The 18,830-nt window shown below is 52.8% G+C and overlaps 1 protein-coding gene across 1 annotated transcript in view; it reads left to right on the top strand.

Moving 5' to 3' along the window:
- The window catches only part of LOC147718071 (adenylate kinase isoenzyme 5-like), a 312,172-nt gene extending 297,661 nt beyond the window's left edge, over positions 1-14,511 (top strand). Inside the window, exon 9 of the mRNA XM_086919902.1 lies at positions 14,392-14,511. Within this exon, the coding sequence (XP_086776028.1) occupies positions 14,392-14,511 (120 nt within the window). The remainder of the gene's footprint in view (positions 1-14,391) is intronic.
- The last annotated feature ends 4,319 nt before the right edge of the window (positions 14,512-18,830 follow it).

Genomic DNA, 18,830 nt, shown 5'->3' with positions numbered 1-18,830 from the left:
CAAAGTAGGAGTTGCTTCATAGAATCAACAGAAAAGAACTTGCTAACCAGATATCGCAGTATTTGCAAGCAGGCCCAGGACAAGCGAAGTGATAATAAAAGCCACGCTAACCATGGTTATCGCTGTAATCTAACGTCTCCTTTTTTCCGACTTAGCAATCTGCATAATGGGAGGTGGATCACAAGGTTAAGTCCACATCTCCCTATTATCTACATTTTCATTAGCGCAGTTCCCTTATCGTGGGATTTCGCACGCTAATGCTCATTCTCACCGTCTATCACTGAATTTCACATCGCCTGTTAGCAAAGCTTTGCAAATACGCCGCTAACATGATGATGTGATCCGGCGATAGATGGTGATAATGACAAACGCGCTAAACGCTTTTAGCGATACTTATCGCGTGTTGTTGTTGATATGCCCCATAGACTTTATGTCAGACCTAAAGTTCCTGTCAAATAGGATTTTCGATGCAAACGTGGATTTTCATGGCGGCCTTTCTTATTTCAGCCTCAGAACTAGTTCCACTGAAGCCAGTCATGTATGGAGGAGGGACCCCAAAACTGGTACACGTCTTCCAAGGTACCCCAGCAGGTACCGGCCAGCTCTCCAAAGAGTAGCTGCCTGACCCTTTTCGGGACCGCATGTCAGGCTTGAAGAGACAGGTTCCCTCGATGGGTGAGAGCTCTCTCCCCAACCTGAGACCTCCCTCGATGGGTGAGAGCTCTCTCCTCATCCAGAGACAGGTTCCCTCGATGGGTGGGAGCTCTCTCTCCATCCAGAGACCTCCCTCGATCGGTGAGAGCTCTCTCTCCATCCAGAGACCTCCCTCGATGGGTGAGAGAGACCTCCCTCGATCGGTGAGAGCTCTCTCCCCATCCAGAGACCTCCCTCGATGGTTGAGAGCTCTCTCCCCATCCAGAGACCTCCCTCGATGGGTGAGAGCTCTCTCCCCATCCTGAGACAGGTTCCCTCGATGGGTGAGAGCTCTCTCCCCATTTAGAGACCTCCCTCGATGGGTGAGAGCTCTCTCCCCATCCTGAGACAGGTTCTCTCAATGGGTGAGAGCTCTCTCCCCATCCAGAGACAGGTTCCCTCGATGGGTGAGAGCTCTCTCCCCATCCAGAGACCTCCCTCGATGGGTGAGAGCTCTCTCCCCATCCAGAGACCTCCCTCGATGGGTGAGAGCTCTCTCCCCATCCAGAGACCTCCCTCGATGGGTGAGAGCTCTCTCCCCATCCTGAGACAGGTTCCCTCGATGGGTGAGAGCTCTCTCCTCATCCAGAGACCTCCCTCGAAGGGTGAGAGCTCTCTCCCCATCCTGAGACAGGTTCCCTCGATGGGTGAGAGCTCCCTCCCCATCCAGAGACCTCCCTCGATGGGTGAGAGCTCTCTCCCCATCCAGAGACCTCCCTCGATGGGTGAGAGCGCTCTCCCCATCCAAAGACAGGTTCCCTCGATGGGTGAGAGTTCTCTCCCCATCCAGAGACAGGTTCCCTCGATGGGTGAGAGCTCTCTCCCCATCGAGAGACAGGTTCCCTCGATGGGTGAGAGCTCTCTCCCCATCCAGAGACCTCCCTCGATGGGTGAGAGCTCTCTCCCCATCCAGAGACCTCCCTCGATGGGTGAGAGCTCTCTCCCCACCCAGAGACCTCCCTCGATGGGTGAGAGCTCTCTCCCCATCCAGAGACCTCCTCGATGGGTGGGAGCTCTCTCTCTTCATCCAGAGACCTCCTCGATGGGAGAGAGCTCTCTCCCCATCCAGACACCTCCCTCGATGGGTGAGAGCTCTCTCCCCATCCTGAGACCTCCCTCGATGGGTGAGAGCTCTCTCCCCACCCAGAGACCTCCCTCGATGGGTGAGAGCTCTCTCCCCATCCAGAGACAGGTTCCCTCGATGGGTGAGAGCTCTCTCCCCATCCAGAGACCTCCCTCGATGGGTGAGAGCTCTCTCCCCATCCTGAGACCTCCCTCGATGGGTGAGAGCTCTCTCCCCACCCAGAGACCTCCCTCGATGGGTGAGAGCTCTCTCCCCATCCAGAGACAGGTTCCCTCGATGGGTGAGAGCTCTCTCCCCATCCAGAGACCTCCCTCGATGGGTGAGAGCTCTCTCTCCATCCAGAGACCTGCCTCGATGGGTGAGAGCTCTCTCGTCATCCAGAGACCTTCTCTCTATGGGTGAGAGCTCTCTCCCCACCCAGAGACCTCCCTCGATGGGTGAGAGCTCTCTCCCCATCCAGAGACCTCCCTCGATGGGTGAGAGCTCTCTCTCCAACCAAATTCAATGAAGCTTTAGCATTGACCATTAACCATGTTGTTCCTTTGAGGACATATAAACCACGGCCTGCCCCAAAACAAGAAGTCTGGTTTACAGACGATCTTAGACAGTTAAAGCTAACTGCTAGGAAGTCAGAAAAACGTTGGAGAGTTACTCGCAAGGCAGAGGACAAAGAAAATCATAGGACCTCATTAAAAATTTACCATAAAGCTATTCGGGCTGCGCGGAAACATCACATCGCAGCCCAATTGTCAGCAGCCGGTAAAAATCCCAAAGTACTCTACCAAATTCTGCAAACCTTTATAAAGCCCTCGGTCTGCGAAACGGAGGGGATTGAGTCCCAGGAACTTTGTAATAACATCTCACAGTTCTTTGTCAGAAAAATAGAAGGCATTTATGCTAAGATCTTAGCCACTAAATCCACCTCTAACAACATGGGAACTGTTGATAGCATGGTCCAGCCACATTTCAGCTCAGCAGAAAAAACGACCAGTAAGCTTGAAGTCTTCCCGCCAATATCTTTGGAGGAGATAACCACCCTTATCACCCAAACAAAGAGTGGGTGCCCTTCAGATATTATTCCAGCACGGGTTATGTCTCTTCTTAGCGACGAGCTGGGTGCTGGAATTCAGCAAGTACTCAATCTTCCACTGAGCACAGGGGAAGTTCCCCAAGGCTGGAAGCATGCTTTGGTCAGACCTCTACGAAAGAATCTGACAAACTTGAGACCTATCTCCCTCCTCCCTTTTCTAGGGAAGCTCACTGAGAAGTTTGTAAACCGGCACTTATCTAAATATATAGAAAGTGCGGGGGGACTAGATCCCTCCCAATCGGGGTTTAGGCCCAGGCACAGCACTGAGACCGCCTTGCTGTCCGTCGCTGACGATCTTCATATGCTACAGGATAAAGGTTACTCCGTTATCCTGGTGCTTTTAGATCTGTCAGCGGCGTTTGACACTGTGTCACATGATATTATGACCTCCAGACTAATTGACATCGGTCTGGAAGGCAAGGCGCTGGCCTGGTTAAGGAGTTTTTTCACCAAGCGCACTCAGAGAGTCATACTGGGTCCATACCAGTCAGAGGAGGTGGAGATCTCTAAGGGGGTGCCGCAGGGCTCCTGCTTGAGCCCAACGCTTTTTAACATCTACGTGGCGCCCCTTGCTAACATCATGAGATCCCACGGGTTCATCCCTGTATCGTATGCAGACGATACTCAACTCCTCTTTCCGTTTAAAACCATGACTCCTGAAGTACGTAACTCCTTTGCCCGGGGGATGAAAGAAGTGGCACATTGGATGGCAGCAAACTTCCTTCAGTGTAACGTCTCAAAGACTGAGGTGATGCTTTTTGGAGAAGCCAAACGACTGTGGACTCCTGACTGGTGGCCTCAAGACCTAGGCCCAGTCCCTGTGCCCAAAGGGGTAGTGAAAGACCTAGGAGTCAAACTGGATCAGGAGCTCGCCCTTAAACATCACACTAATCAAGTGGTAGGCTCCTGTTTCCATGTTATTGGTCTTCTCCGAATGGTATTCCCCCTGTTACCTGATACCATCAGGAAAACTCTAGTTCAGTCGCTCGTGTTGAGCAGACTGGATTATTGTAATGGTTTGCTGTTAGCCGCCAATGAGGGGGTCATTGCCAGACTCCAAGTCGTGCAGAACACGGCGGCACGTTTAGTTCTGAATGCCCCGGCCCGCACACCCTCAAAACCGTTGCTGAATCAACTGCATTGGCTCACAGTGAAACAGAGGGTGTTGTTTAACCCCTTCCAGGCTCATGACGAGCTGGGCTCGTCATGAAGCAGGGCGCTCACACGCTCATGCCGAGCCCAGCTCGTCATGATAAAGGGGATTTTCGATTTCTCAGCACAGCAGGGGAAAATGCCGAGCAGCCATGGGGTTAAAACGTGCTGCATCATCCATAAATGCCTCACCGGTAAAGGTCCTGATTATTTAACTAAAAAATGTGTTCCCTATATCCCCTCGAGAGCTCTGAGATCTGGAGATCAAGAGTTGTTATGTGTCCCCAGGTTCTGGAAGACCAGACAAGGAGGAAGGGCTCTGTCTGTAGCAGGACCAAAGCTCTGGAACGATCTTCCTTACGACATCATAGTCTGTAAGGAACATTTTCCTTTTAGGAAAAAATTAAAAACTTTTCTGTTTAACTACTAGTTCTGGTTACGCATTTACTAAACTTATGATAGAGCCTGCTTGGTCTCAGATGTTGCCAAAGGCGCGGAGATACTCCTCAGGGAGTCGATTCCCAGCGCGTTATAAGTATGCAAATAAATAAATAAATAAATAAAAGACCTCCCTCGATGGGTAAGAGCTCTCTCTCCATCCAGAGACCTCCCTCGATAGGTGGGAGCTCTCTCCCCATCTAGAGACCTCCCTCGATGGGTGGGAGCTCTCTCCCCATCTAGAGACCTCCCTCGATGGGTGAGAGCTCTCTCCCCATCCAGACACCTCCCTCGATGGGTGAGAGCTCTCTCCCCACCCAAAGACCTCCCTCGATGGATGAGAGCTCTCTCCCCATCCAGAGACCTCCCTCGATGGGTGGGAGCTCTCTCCCCATCCAGAGACCTCCCTCGATGGGTGAGAGCTCTCTCCCCATCCAGACACCTCTCTCGATGGGTGAGAGCTCTCTCCCCACCCAGAGACCTCCCTCGATAAGTGAGAGCTCTCTCCCCATCCAGAGACCTCCCTCGATGGGTGAGAGCTCTCTCCCCATCCAGAGACCTCCCTTGATGGGTGAGAGCTCTCTCCCCACCCAGAGACCTCCCTCGATGGGTGAGAGCTCTCTCCCCATTCGGAGACCTCTCTCAATGGGTGAGAGCTCTCTCCCCATCCAGAGACAGGTTCCCTCGATGGGTGAGAGCTCTCTCCCCATCCAGAGACAGGTTCCCTCGATGGGTGAGAGCTCTCTCTCCATCCAGAGACAGGTTCCCTCGATGGGTGAGAGCTCTCTCCCCATCCAGAGACATCCCTCGATGGGTGTGAGCTCTCTCCTCATCCAGAGACAGGTTCCCTCGATGGTTGAGAGCTCTCTCTCCATCCAGAGACCTCCCTCGATGGGTGAGAGCTCTCTCCCCACCCAGGCCCTCCCTCGATGGGTGGGAGCTCCCTCCCCATCCAGAGACAGGTTCCCTCGATGGGTGAGAGCTCTCTCCCCATCCAGAGACAGGTTCCCTCGATGGGTGAGAGCTCTCTCCCCATCCAGAGACAGGTTCCCTCGATGGGTGAGAGCTCTCTCTCCATCCAGAGACAGGTTCCCTCGATGGGTGAGAGCTCTCTCCCCATCCAGAGACATCCCTCGATGGGTGAGAGCTCCCTCCCCATCCTGAGACCTCCCTCGATGGGTGAGAGCTCTCTCTCCATCCTGAGACCTCCCTCGATGGGTGAGAGCTCTCTCTCCATCCTGAGACCTCCCTCGATGGGTGAGAGCTCTCTCTCCAACCAGAGACCTCCCTCGATGGGTGAGAGCTCTCTCCCCATTCGGAGACCTCCCTCGATGGGTGAGAGCTCTCTCTCCATCCAGAGACCTCCTTCGATGGGTGAGAGCTCTCTCTCCATCCTGAGACCTCCCTCGATGGGTGAGAGCTCTCTCTCCATCCAGAGACCTCCCTCGATGGGTGAGAGCTCTCTCTCCATCCTGAGACCTCCCTCGATGGGTGAGAGCTCTCTCTCCATCCTGAGACCTCCCTCGATGGGTGAGAGCTCTCTCTCCAACCAGAGACCTCTCTTGATGGGTGAGAGCTCTCTCCCCATCCAGAGACCTCCCTCGATGGGTGAGAGCTCTCTCTCCAACCAGAGGCCTCACTGGCAGTCAGGATGTCCAGGAGGAAGTCTCCGAGCTCCTGACACATGACATGGGAAGAAGTAGCTAAGGCAGGAGGGTGGGGGTTCAGGAGGGTGGGGGCTCAGGAGGGTGGGGGCTCAGGTAGGAGGGGGGGGGCTACGGCAGGAGGGTGGGGGCTCAGGAGGTTGAGGGTTCAGGCAGGATGGTGGGGGCTCAGCAGGAGGGTGGTTGTGCATGTGTCTCTGTAGAGGTCTGGGGGCTGCTGGTTGCGGTTGTGTATTTGTCTCTGGCAGTTTCCTGCCGCTAAAGCGGCGATAATTTTAACTCAGTTTCTTGATAATATGCCCCCAAGAAAGGCTTCTGGCCCAGTCCTTTTCACGCACCTATTTTTACACATAGTGCCACTGTTTTAACTTTCACTACCTACAGCAGGGTAGGCCTTAGCGCGCCTATACCTGTTGAGGTAACACCCACTTACTGGTCCTGACGAAAGCCCTGTAAACTCATACACTTAAAGGGCAGAAACATGTTGACCTTTCCCTAACAGGGAAACACCTGTATTTCTTGTGGATAGTTTCCCTGCACATAGCTCTTAATTTTAATATGTCAAGTTGACCAGCGAATAAATGATTTTTTGGGACAACCGTTGACATTTTTAACTACACTTTTTTTCACTTATTCACTCTCACAACAACCTGCTCCGCAGTCTCCTGGCGTCGTAGCACACTCGGGAGGTACTCGATCTCCCGAGTGGACCCGATGATGAAGCATGTCACCACTAGGGTGAGTGAGGGTTTCCTGAAAAAATAATGAGTTTTTTCTTGAAAGTTAGTCCAGCCTTCTGACCAACTACAGCTGGCCTCATATCTATACGTGCTATCTCGATCACATTTACGCCTTACTGACGGACACTCTTCCTTTGTTTGTGTATATACAGTCCCTCACAGGCCAGAATAGGAACTTCAAACTGCCCTGGAAAAAATGATAAATTCAGCCCCATGTGCGGACCTGTCAATGCACGCTAGAACCAGCTAAAAACAGGAGCAACTCTTCATATAAGTGCACCACCACTCCTGTAGGACCCTCCTGGGGATGTGGCCTCCCAGGGGCTTCCGGCATCCCGGGGTTCGAGCCTATGGGACTCCTGTGTCCTGTCGCTCCAGCCTTCAGGGGCTCTAGCCTCCCGGCGCTCGAATCTCCAGGGGCTCAACCCTCCCTGGCCTCTGACATTCTGGAGCACTGGTCTCCTGTAGCTCCAGGGTCCCGGGGCTCCAGCCTCCTGGGGCTCCAGCCTCCTGCGGCTCCAGCCTCCTGCGGCTCCTGTCTCCTGGTGCTCCTGCCTCCTGGGGCTCGTGCCTCCTGGGGCTCGTGCCTCCTGGGGCTCCTACCTCCAGCCTCCTGGGGCTCCAGCCTCCCGGGGCTCCAGCCTCCCGGGGCTCCTGCCTCCTGGGGCTCCTCCCTCTTGGGGCACCTGCCTCCTGGGGCTCCTGCCTCCTGGGGCTCCAGCCTCCTGGGGCTCCTTTCTCCTGGGGCTCTTGCCTCCTGGGGCTCCAGCCTCCTGGGGCTCCTGCCTCCTGGGGCTCCTGCCTCCTGGGGCTCCAGCCTCCTGGGGCTCCTGCCTCCTGGGACTCCCGTCTCCTGTGCCTCCTGCCTCCTGGGGTTCCTGCCTCCTGGGGCTCCTGTCTCCTGTGCCTCATGCCTCCTGGGGTTCCTGCCTCCTGGGGTTCCTGCCTCCTAGGGCTCCTGCCTCCTGGGGCTCCTGCCTTCAGCCTCCTGGGTCTCCTGCCTCCTGGGGCTCCTGTCTCCTGTGCCTCATGCCTCCTGGGGCTCCTGCCTCCTGGGGCTCCAGCCTCCTGGGGCTCCTGCCTCCTGGGGCTCCTGCCTTCAGCCTCCTGGGTCTCCTCCCTCCTGGGGCTCCTGCCTCCCGGGACTCCTGCCTCTTGGGGCTTCTGTCTCCTGTGGCTCTAGCCTCCTGCGGCTCCAGCCTCCTGGGGCTCCGGCCTCCGGGGGCTCGGTCCACCCAGTGATTACCCACTCACCCAACTGACCAGTCCGGCCTCGGTCATTCATGGGGCAGAGGTAGAACTCTGACACCCATCCCTGAGGGGCCCTGCGAGCTTCTGCTTGGAGTGTATCCATCAATCAATCAATCAATTAATCAATCAGTCATGGTTAGTGTTTGTGATTGATAGTTTTGTCCTGGATCTGAATGTCTGGACTATACTCCTATTGGGGACACAAACCAAAGAACATAAACCTGTTTAGATCGGTACCTCTTATGCCCTCGACTTTAGACGTGCACCCTCCGCAGAGGAGCCGATCAAATGAACCTTTCCGTCCTAAATATATCTACTGAATTTTGAAAGCTCCGTCCAGAATTCGTCTTTAGGTCTCACCTAGGCAGCGCTTGCACTGTCTCTTCGAAACATGCTGTACTGAGGCATTTGTTTAAGCTGCATCCACTCTCCAACCCTATTTCGTATTGGCTTTTGTGACTGTCCTTTGTAAATGTTGGCTTCTGGTTTGTCAATAGGCCTATTAGTCCCTCCTTAGTTTCCTCCCTGTCTCCTGTTGTTAGCTCCCATCAGGACCGGCCTTTTTCCAGGTGTCCTAACTCGGGAGCTTTCATTAGTAGCGACAAGAATTATTTACTTAGTTAATGGACACAGCATGCCCAGGACGCCTGCTTCAGTGATGGCGCCAGGGTCCAACAGACTTTGCAATTGCATTGATTGCATTACCCCGATTAGGGTCCTCCTCGCCCCAGTCATTACAAAGTCCTGCCTCCAGCCAGCCAATCAAAACGCTGAAAAAAATACAAAAATCAAAGGTCATGTAAGCTCCTCCCACCCACCGCCATGCCTGTTATCAACAAGTCCCAGACTCAGACACAGCGAGAGGGAGGGAAGAGGGAGGGAAGAGGACTGGGACATGGAGGACCCTAATCAGGGTAATGAAGCTTACCCGTAAGTAACAAGACATTACACCCTGATGAGTCCTCCCTGTTCCAGTCCTTACTACGTGAGGAGCTCACAAGCAGAGAACAAGGAAGACAAGCATTGGAAATGCAATAGGTCTCGCAGCATTAGAGTTAGTGCTTTTAGAATTGTTTATGGTTTTTTTTTGTAAATCTTTAGCATTTTTGTTTCCTGTAGCCAATGCTAAAGAATTACAAATAAAAAAAGCCATAAACAATTCTAAAAGCTCTAACTCAAATGCTCCGAGACCTATTGCACTGTGTGAGGGTGAGGGGTTGAGGGTGAGTGAGGGTGAGGGTGGGTGAGGGTGAGTGAGGGTGAGTGAGGGTGAGTGAGGGGTTGAGGGTGAGTGAGAGTGAGGGTGAGTGAGGGTGAGTGAGGGTGAGGGTGAGTGAGGGTGAGTGTGAGTTAGGGTGAGGGGTTGAGGGTGGGTGAGGGTGAGGGTGAGGGGTTGAGGGTGAGTGAGGATGAGTGAGGGTGAGTGGGGGGTTGAGGGTGAGTGAGGGTGAGTGAGGGTGAGTGAGGGTGAGTGAGGGTGGGTGAGTGAGGGTGAGTGAGGGTGAGTGAGGGTGAGTGTGAGTGAGGGGTTGAGGGTGAGGGGTTGAGGGTGAGGGGTTGAGGGTGAGTGAGTGAGGGGTTGAGGGTGAGGGGTTGAGGGTGAGGGGTTGTGGGTGAGGGGTTGAGGGTGAGGGGTTGAGGGTGAGTGAGTGAGGGTGAGGGGTTGAGGGTGAGTGAGGGTGAGGGGTTGAGGGTGAGTGAGGGTGAGGGGTTGAGGGGGAGGGGTTGAGGGTGGGTGAGGGGTTGAGGGTGAGGGGTTGAGGGCGAGTGAGGGTGAGGGCGAGTGAGGGTGAGGGGTTGAGGGTGAGGGGTTGAGGGTTGAGGGTGAGGGGTTGAGGGTGAGTGAGGGCGAGTGAGGGTGAGGGGGTGAGGGGTTGAGGGTGAGGGTGAGGGGTTGAGGGTGAGTGAGTGAGGGTGAGTGAGGGTGAGGGGTTGAGGGGGAGGGGTTGAGGGTGAGTGAGGGTGAGGGGTTGAGGGTGAGGGGTTGAGGGTGAGTGAGTGAGGGTGAGGGGTTGAGGGTGAGTGAGGGTGAGGGGTTGAGGGTGAGTGAGGGTGAGGGGTTGAGGGGGAGGGGTTGAGGGTGGGTGAGGGGTTGAGGGTGAGGGGTTGAGGGTGAGTGAGGGTGAGGGCGAGTGAGGGTGAGGGGTTGAGGGTGAGGGGTTGAGGGGTTGAGGGTGAGGGGTTGAGGGTGAGTGAGGGTGAGGGCGAGTGAGGGGGTGAGGGGTTGAGGGTGAGGGTGAGGGGTTGAGGGTGAGTGAGTGAGGGTGAGTGAGGGTGAGTGAGGGTGAGTGAGGGTGAGGGGTTGAGGGGGAGGGGTTGAGGGTGAGTGAGGGGTTGAGGGTGAGTGAGGGTGAGGGGTTGAGGGTGAGTGAGGGTGAGGGTGAGTGGGGGGTTGAGGGTGAGTGAGGGTGAGGGGTTGAGGGTGAGTGAGGGTGAGGGGTTGAGGGTGAGTGAGGGTGAGTGAGGGTGAGGGTGAGTGATGGTGAGGGTGAGTGAGGGTGAGGGGTTGAGGGTGAGTGAGGGTGAGTGAGGGTGAGGGTGAGTGAGGGTGAGGGAGGGTGAGGGTGAGGGAGGGTCCACTAGAAACTGTTGATCTATTTCCACCCAACTCTTAATCGAGCCATAAGCAACGATTGGCCGGTAACTATACACTCATCACCTAATGCTCATAGTGCTAGCTTTCTTAAGAAACATTGTATACAGCATCTGGGTCGCTATTTTATAAACGCCCATATGCGTTAAAATAGTTAGAGAAACGTGCCAGGGCATATTGCGCTAAAGTTAGTCCTTTAGTTTATCGCATAATATGCTGCATTATTTGTCTACCCTTGCGCTATAATTCCGACGGCTGCCCCAGCCCCACAGATGTCTACATAACGAAAGCAAAATGTCAACCAGCCTGATGCTGCATACCGTTATCAAATGGGAAAGCAGGATGCTCCAAATTGACGTGAACATTCGATTCATATTTGAAGTTCCCTATGGATTTAAGTTGTTTGGCTTATGAACAGTTCTCGTTGTTGGCACCCTAATAATAATACACCCAAAAAATCATACTATCCTTGTTTTGGGGTGTCTTCGCTCCGCTCTCTATCATTCTAACCTGAAAGGCAACCATATGTTAAGGCCTGTGGAAAGGGACATCACCTCAGTATACAGTATACTTATACAAGGAAGTAAAGGCAACTATTCCAATTGAGAAAATGCGAGGCATGTAGGGCCAAACTTGCTGTGAACTTATTTAAAGGGGCATCTAACGTATTTCATTTACTGTGAGCACCCAGTTTGCCTTCGACAGTGTATGTACATACTACGATCTAATCTTGTTAAGTGCGCCGTCATTGAAAATACTTCTGCCTCTAAATCGGAATAGGATACAAAAAGCTAGCAATGCTACAGGCTGAAAGGAGAACGCTGGTTAACAATGCACGTTACCCTCAGATTGTCCCTGGCTCGGACATTTTGTCAAAATTTCTGGTGGTCCGGTGTGTCAATTGAGCAGCGCTTCCCGCTGGGATGCAATACGCGCCTCTGCCCCTTCTATACTTTGAAAGGCGGACAGTTTAGTCGCTTGCATACACTGAGGTGATGGCAACTATAAAAGCATATGTTTACTGTGCGCTCAGACACGAGATTAAAATATATTATATGGTGTGCGCCTGCACTGGCACTGATACCGAGTGGATGTTTTATGATTGATATCGGGCGTCCTGCGCCTTTACAGCATGTACCAAGGACGTCTAGGGGGGGGGGGGGGCAGTCCTTAACCTGTTAGGGTTTTAACAAAAGTTCCCTGGAAACGCTGGCTGAGCTATGCACCGGAAGCACATTGCGCTAGATGAACACACACAATAGAGAGGGGAGGGGGGAGGAGAAATGCGACACGGCGGGAAGGGGAGGGGGCGGAGCGGGTTAAATTAAACAAACGAGACGGAGGGAAGAGAGGGGAGGGGGAGGAGAAATGCGACACGGCGGGAAGGGGAGGGGGCGGAGTGCGGCTGAGGGAACTGATGTGCACGCGCTTTTAAGCTCAATGCGCATGCGCATTGAGCTTAAAAGTCACGGGCACTGCAAGGAATCGCCACGATTCCTTGTAAGTTGGGGAAAGAGTGGATAAGTCCCAATACTCTCGCTTGCTCGATGCGCATGCGCATCGACAGGCAAGACCTAAAAAAACGCAGGACACCAGGGATCCATGCAAAATTACAAAATGTACTCAAACAAATGATTAATAACTGTGGGCCAAAAATCCGTTCCGTTCGTGAAATTTGCGGATTTTCGGCAATTTCGCGATCCGCGAATCTCGCGAAATTGCCGAAAGATCCGCAAATCCGCTCGTGGGCGGATTTTTGTTTTGGCCCACAGCAAGCACTTACAGTTAAGGCAGGTGCTCGAGTTGAAGCTAACTTTGTAACCATTTTAGAATGGCGCCGGCAAGCTGCCAGAGTAGAAGTTCAATCAATCAATCAAGAAATTTGTAGAGCGCGCTACTCACCTGAGCGGATCTTAAGGCGCTGAGGGGGTGGCTGCTACTGCTCAAAGAGCCAGGTTTTGAGGAGCTTCGTGAAGGAGAGGTGGTCCTGGGTCAGTTGTAGGTGGGTGGGGAGGGAGTTCCATGTCTTGGCGGCCAGGTAGGAGAAGGATCTTCCTCCGGTGGTGGTTCTGCGAATCCGTGGGATGGTGGCGAGGGCGAGGCTGGCGGAGCGGAGCTGGCGGGGTGGCGAGTAGAATGTAAGGCGGTTGTTGAGGTATTCAGGGCCCCTGGCGTGGAGAGCTTTGTGTGCGTGGGTGAGGAGCCTGAACGTGATCCTTTTGCTGACGAGGAGCCATTGCAGGTCTCTCAGGTGAGTGGAGATGTGGGAGTGACGTGGGATGTCCAGGATGAGTTGTGCAGATGCGTTCTGTATGCACTGGAGTCTTTTCTGTAGTATGGCTGTGGTTCCAGCGTAGAGAGCGTTCCCGTAGTCCAGCCGGCTGGTGACGAGGGCCTCAGTGGCCGCCTTTCTGGTTTCGGTGGGGATCCAGCGGAAGATCTTTCGGAGCATGTGGAGGGTGTTAAAGCATGAGGATGAGACTGCATTGACTTGCTTGGTCATGGTGAAGGAGGAGTCAAGGATGAAGCCCATGTGGCGTGCGTGGTCCGTGGGCTTGGGGGCGGAACCCAGGGCAGAGGGCCACCAGGAGTAGTCCCAGGCGGAGGGGGTTGGTCCGAGGATCAGGACCTCCGTCTTGTCTGAGTTCAGTTTCAGATGGCTGAGCTTCATCCATTCAGCAACGTCTTTCATTCCTTCCTGGAGGCTGGTTTTGGCGGTGGCGGGGTCTTTGGTGAGGGAGAGGATCAGCTTGGTGTCGTCAGCATAGGAGATGATGTTGAGGTTGTGGTTGCGAGCGATGGCTGCGAGGGGGCTCATGTATACATTGAAGAGGGTGGGGCTGAGCGAGGAACCTTGGGGTACGCCACAGATGATCTTGGAGCAACTTGCAACTAGCAAGGTGCAACTTCAACTCTGGCAGCTTGCCGGCGCCATTCTAAAAGGGTTACAAAGTTAGCTTCAACTCGGGCACCTGCCTTAACTCTGTAAATGCTTCATGTGGGCCAAAAATTAAACCTCAACAGGAAGCACTTACAGATATAAATAAAGCAGGTGCCCGAGTTGAAGCTCAAATTCAGTAACGTTTTAATCAGCCCAAAACATTAGTGAGCACGGTCGATGCTGGGCAAGTGTACTTTAACCTCATATCTGCCATCGAAAATTAGCTGTAATACTCGAGGGAGGTCTTTGAATCCATGAGTTTCTCGAGCGCAATCCCAGTGTAGTTCCTGTGAACAGGAGGCTGCTTTCTCCTCACCTGCTGCCCTGCTCGCTCTCTGACCCTTTATACACAAGAGGCATTTGAACACGCATAGAAGCCCCGCACCACACACTAGCGGTGTCAAACGTCTTCCCGCCCTTTCCCAACTATGATGGACAGCTCACTCAAGGGACCTTGGCGCCTTTTGGCGCGGTGGCAAAGTTACAGGCACACATGGTCAGTGGAGACAAATCTTTTGGCCCTTTACGCAGCTGCAGTGTAGGAAAAGCACTATACATTTACCCAATGAAGTAGTATTTACTGAGTAGCCAGTAGAAAGTACTCCAGTTGAGTAGAGTGCAAATCGCAAAAAAATCTGCGAGTTTGCTGGAAAATCCACGAATTTGCGGATTTTTTTGCGATTTCACGCTAATTCGCGGAACGCAGATCCGCAAAATTCACCCATACTTAATGATTCATGAACAGCAGCGTTCAAAACAGCAACAGCAAAACTGCCAACAGAGGCATGTAAAACATCAAGGGGAAAATGCAGAACAAACGTGTGATGGGACTGCCAAACAGGCACCGTACAAATCTCCAGGATAGAGACCCCAGCCATCTCAGTCCAGGAAGTGGACACAGAACGTGTCGAACGACTGTGCACCCGAGACGGAGGAGGCAGACCCACGGACCCACAAGATAGCCAGACCTCTATACGCACATAGCGAGAAAAGGCTGAAAGAGAAACCAACCAACCCCGAGCCACACTCCCACAGGAGACAAACAGGGCAGGAGAAAGACAAAACCCAAAGGCACTGTGGAAGAAAAACCGAAGGGTGCGAAGAAACAAAGGAGAGATCCGATGTGGAAGCCGAAAACACTGAATCCGACTCACTCAAGGAGTATCAACTTCCAAAGAGGCCCGAGACCCCGACAAGCCTGAACCACAGCCCAACGAGCAGACAAGGCGGAAGGGGAAAAGTGCAACAAAATCCCATCTTGGAGAAAGACAAGAATAGAAGCCGGAACATCAACCATGGATCCAGGCCAAGAGAAGAGCAGCAAGAGATAAAAGAGCCTCAACGAGCACCACAGTCCTGAAGTGTGGAAGGCCGGCGTGACAATGGAATGCCCCAGGACACCACAGAAGAACAGTCCAAAGACGCCAAAAACAGCCACTCAAGAGCCAGGCCGTCAGATACAGGTGACAAAGATAGGGCAAAGACAGGTGCGGACACAAAAGCGGAGTCAAGGGAAGCCGGCCAAACCCGCTTCCCCTGCAGCAGGAGCGGAAACCAAAGGCAGCAGGGCCAAAAAGGAGCAACCAACAGCACAGACACCTGCACCCCCCAAATCCTCTGCAGCACCCCTGGGAAGAGATAATAGGAGAGACGGCACACAGGATGCCCGAAGGCCAAGGAAACGTGGGAGCTACCACCAAGCCAGAGGACAGACCACCTCGGAACAAAACCGGGGGTGAAGAGCACCATGAGGGGAAGCGAAAAGACCAACTCAGAGAGTCCAGATCCAAAGACAAAGGTCCCATAACAGAAGAACAGACAGACGGCACACAACAGAGGACGGGAGTAAGCGACCCAATCCGTCCTTATGAAATTCAGATGCTTCCGAACGTAACCAGCCCATAACAGACGAGATTACACCTGCGTACCAGGACTCCGCAAGAAGGCGCACGTAACAACAAGCCACCCGATTGTCGGGACAAACCAACAGACTTGCCAGCCACCAACGCGGCCCTCAAACCCAAGGATAGGCATCAGAGGGCAACAAGGGAAGAAAAAGGAAGCAGAAAACACACCCCCACACCAGGGTAGGAGAGCAAAGCCACCATACCAAAGTAGGAACCAGAACAGGGGAGAGAGGAACCAGAGCCATGCAACCTGTAAGGGAAGGGTCCCAACGAGCCAACAGAAGAATCACCGTGTACCCGAGGCTCAGGCGAGCTCATGGAAACACAGCTGTGGAAACAGCCACCAACACCAAACCGGTGCAGAAGGGTGACCCAGCAGGACTCGCAGAAGAGTCAAAAGGAAAGAGAACTGAGCCTGAGGGAGAAAACAGCCCCCTGCAAAGCGCCAAACAGGTCTTCGAGAAACTGAAGATTAGAACATGAACCAGATGGGAAAAAGCCAGATCCAACATGTAACCCAAATCCTGGAACAAGGCCATCAATGCCACCACTACTAGAAGTATGCAAAAACAACAGTAGATGGACAGAATGCAGAACAATGTCATACATTCACCCCAGTACAGAGATCCGGGCCTAAATCCATCGATTTTTTGCTCACCATGCCACCCCAGTTCAGACATGGCCATATGCAAATCAGTCTTGATCCTTCGCCCCATGGGAACAGTCCAGCCTGAACTGCCAGGCCATGTCCTCTTTGTACTGGAAACAAGCATCCAAGGACCGGTTTCGGGCTTTCAGCCCTCATCAGGCTGGATAGCTTGATTCCAGTGGCATGGAGAGCACGGGACTCACGTCTGAGCATACCAGATGCTAGAAGAGCCACAAGGAGGGTGGAAGCAGAAACCAGACAAAAGCAATAAGGAACCATGGGTAAAACCCAGACCCAGCAAAAATAAACACAGCAGGAGCTGAACGCTGCTGGAAGATCTCCCCGCCCCAGCTCAGAGCATGCCCGAGGTGCGTCCTTACCCAGGAGCAAGAGTGCGGTCGACTGTGGCACCTGTACGGCTGCGCAGACACAAACAACAAAGTCAGAATAAGCAGCAATTTTAATACCTGCATCAAAAAGATTTACAAAAACTCATGGCACCGCAACATGACCTGCAACCACTGGAAACAGCAACAGGAGACATGGAGCACCAGCATTCTGATCGCGGTCGGAGCAACGCGGTCGTTACACCGCAATACATTTACATCGCGGTCATTACTACGCAAGTCGTTACAACGACTTGCGCAGGATGGCGCTCTGCACTAAGGAATAGTATGATTTACTATTCCAACACCTTCCCTAGTGTTACACACACTGGAGTTGGAATAGTAAATCATACTATTCCTAAGTTCAGCGCCTCTAGCGCAAGTCGTTGTAACGACTTGCGTTGTAATAACCGCAATGTAAAGTACCGCGATCTAAATGATTGCGTTGTATCATCACATATCCGTAAGGACTGGGATGAGGAGGACCCATGAGGGGGTAATGCCACTTTAAACTGAGTAATTCACTTTTGCTGCTAAATTCAGAGAGGAATCACCTACATGCAATGAACCGGTCTGTATGCATGTTGTGATTCCTCTCAAATGGATAATTGCCACGTAGGTGCAGTGGAAACCCTTATTTTAGATACAAAGACTTCCATACGCCTCTGCTTAAATGTAATTTGTGCATCTAAATGGATCGCACAACTACAATTGTACACCGTCTGTTTTTTTACCCTTGTTTTCGTTTTGGTCCCTGGCTCTCATATGAGGTGTTACACAAACATCCTTTATCCTGATGCAGCAGCCTCTCCCTCTGCGACACGGAGCTCATTTGCTTGCCGTAACGATCTTTACTTGTGTGCATTTTAATATCTGAGCCATGGGAGGCAGGGGACATCCCCTTTGTTCACAAAACGCATTTAAAAAAATAAATGTCGCTGTTAGAATTGGGGGTCTCTGTTTCCACAGGTATGCACTTGTGACAAGCAAGGACCCTCTCCTCTAGTCAGGGCAAAGGACTACTAGAAATAACCCCTGCTCACCCTCTAGGCGGCGTTGCGCGAGCAGACAAGGCTAAACCCCAGAGCATGTATCGTTAAGCATTTGTAATGATGCACATAGCAATCACTTGACACACCACAAAGAGACACAAGGCTAGTTTTCTGTAAAAATATACTTCTTTTATATGCAGGTTTTAAGTAGGCTTAAGTACAAGTTTCAATAGCACTAGAAAGGTTCCAATACCTTTCAAAAAGGTTCCAATAACTTTTAAAAAGGTTCTCCAATACTCAGGGCAATATTCAGGTCTTTGTTGCAATGTTTGTCAAGGCTGTGCGCTTCGTAGCGCTCCTGTACGCTTCATGCGGCTTACAGAGAAAGGCCTCGCTAAGTCTCACGTGCCTCACGGTATGATGCTTTCGGCGCGGCCGGTGTACACAAGGGGTACGAGTCGTAGCACTCCTGTGCGACTCGTACCGCGGTGACGAACAAAGGCTTTGAAGATGATGTGCGCCTCGCGGACACTTCAGTCCGGGGCACTGCGCACATGAAGATACGTGGCACAGTACCTTGAAGGCTTGAGAGTTCGAGGCGGGCGGTGCAGAGGTCAGTCGTCCCACGTCGCGGTGCCTCCCTGGTGCGATGTGAGCTACGGCTCGAGGGGCTTGGTAGTCACGGTGCGCTCGGGTTAGCGATGTGTTGTGGGGGCAGGCTCTAGATGCAGCGTACGCGTCGAACATGGAGGAGGAGCGGCTGACTGCGGTGCGAACGGTGGTACGATCCACAGGTACGAGACGTACCCAGCCGCAGTACGCGCCGCAGCTGTTCACTTAACAGCAGAGGGGCGCTTCAGCAGAACGTTGGTCAGAGGAAAGTGAACCCAGGGCGGGGTCCGTCTTTACTTTGCGAGCTACGGCTCAGGGGCCTGTGGTACATAAAATATTACCCGGACATAGTTTCTATACATTAATAAAGAATAAGGATAGCTCATAAAATGAGAGGCAGAGTCCGTGGTGTCCGAGTCAAAAGGGCTTTATTTCAATGGCTCGAGCCAGGGGAGAATCGGGTTCCATCACCACTAAGGTTCAGGAAGGGATATCTAACGTTTATTAACATCACACATTATATATAGTAAAACCATACAATTGCAATGAATAGAGAAGGCGGAACACTCCAGGCGGAGCAAGTGAAAAGAGAGAGATAAGAACACATGGGCGTAAAAGAAGGCGTGTAAGGAGGCATA

The sequence above is a fragment of the Lissotriton vulgaris genome, chromosome 5 (genome assembly GCF_964263255.1).
Source record: "Lissotriton vulgaris chromosome 5, aLisVul1.2, whole genome shotgun sequence".
NCBI lineage: Eukaryota > Metazoa > Chordata > Amphibia > Caudata > Salamandridae > Lissotriton > Lissotriton vulgaris.
The sequence above is the reverse complement of the archived record's forward strand: the minus strand, read 5'-3'. Positions and strand labels throughout refer to the sequence as shown.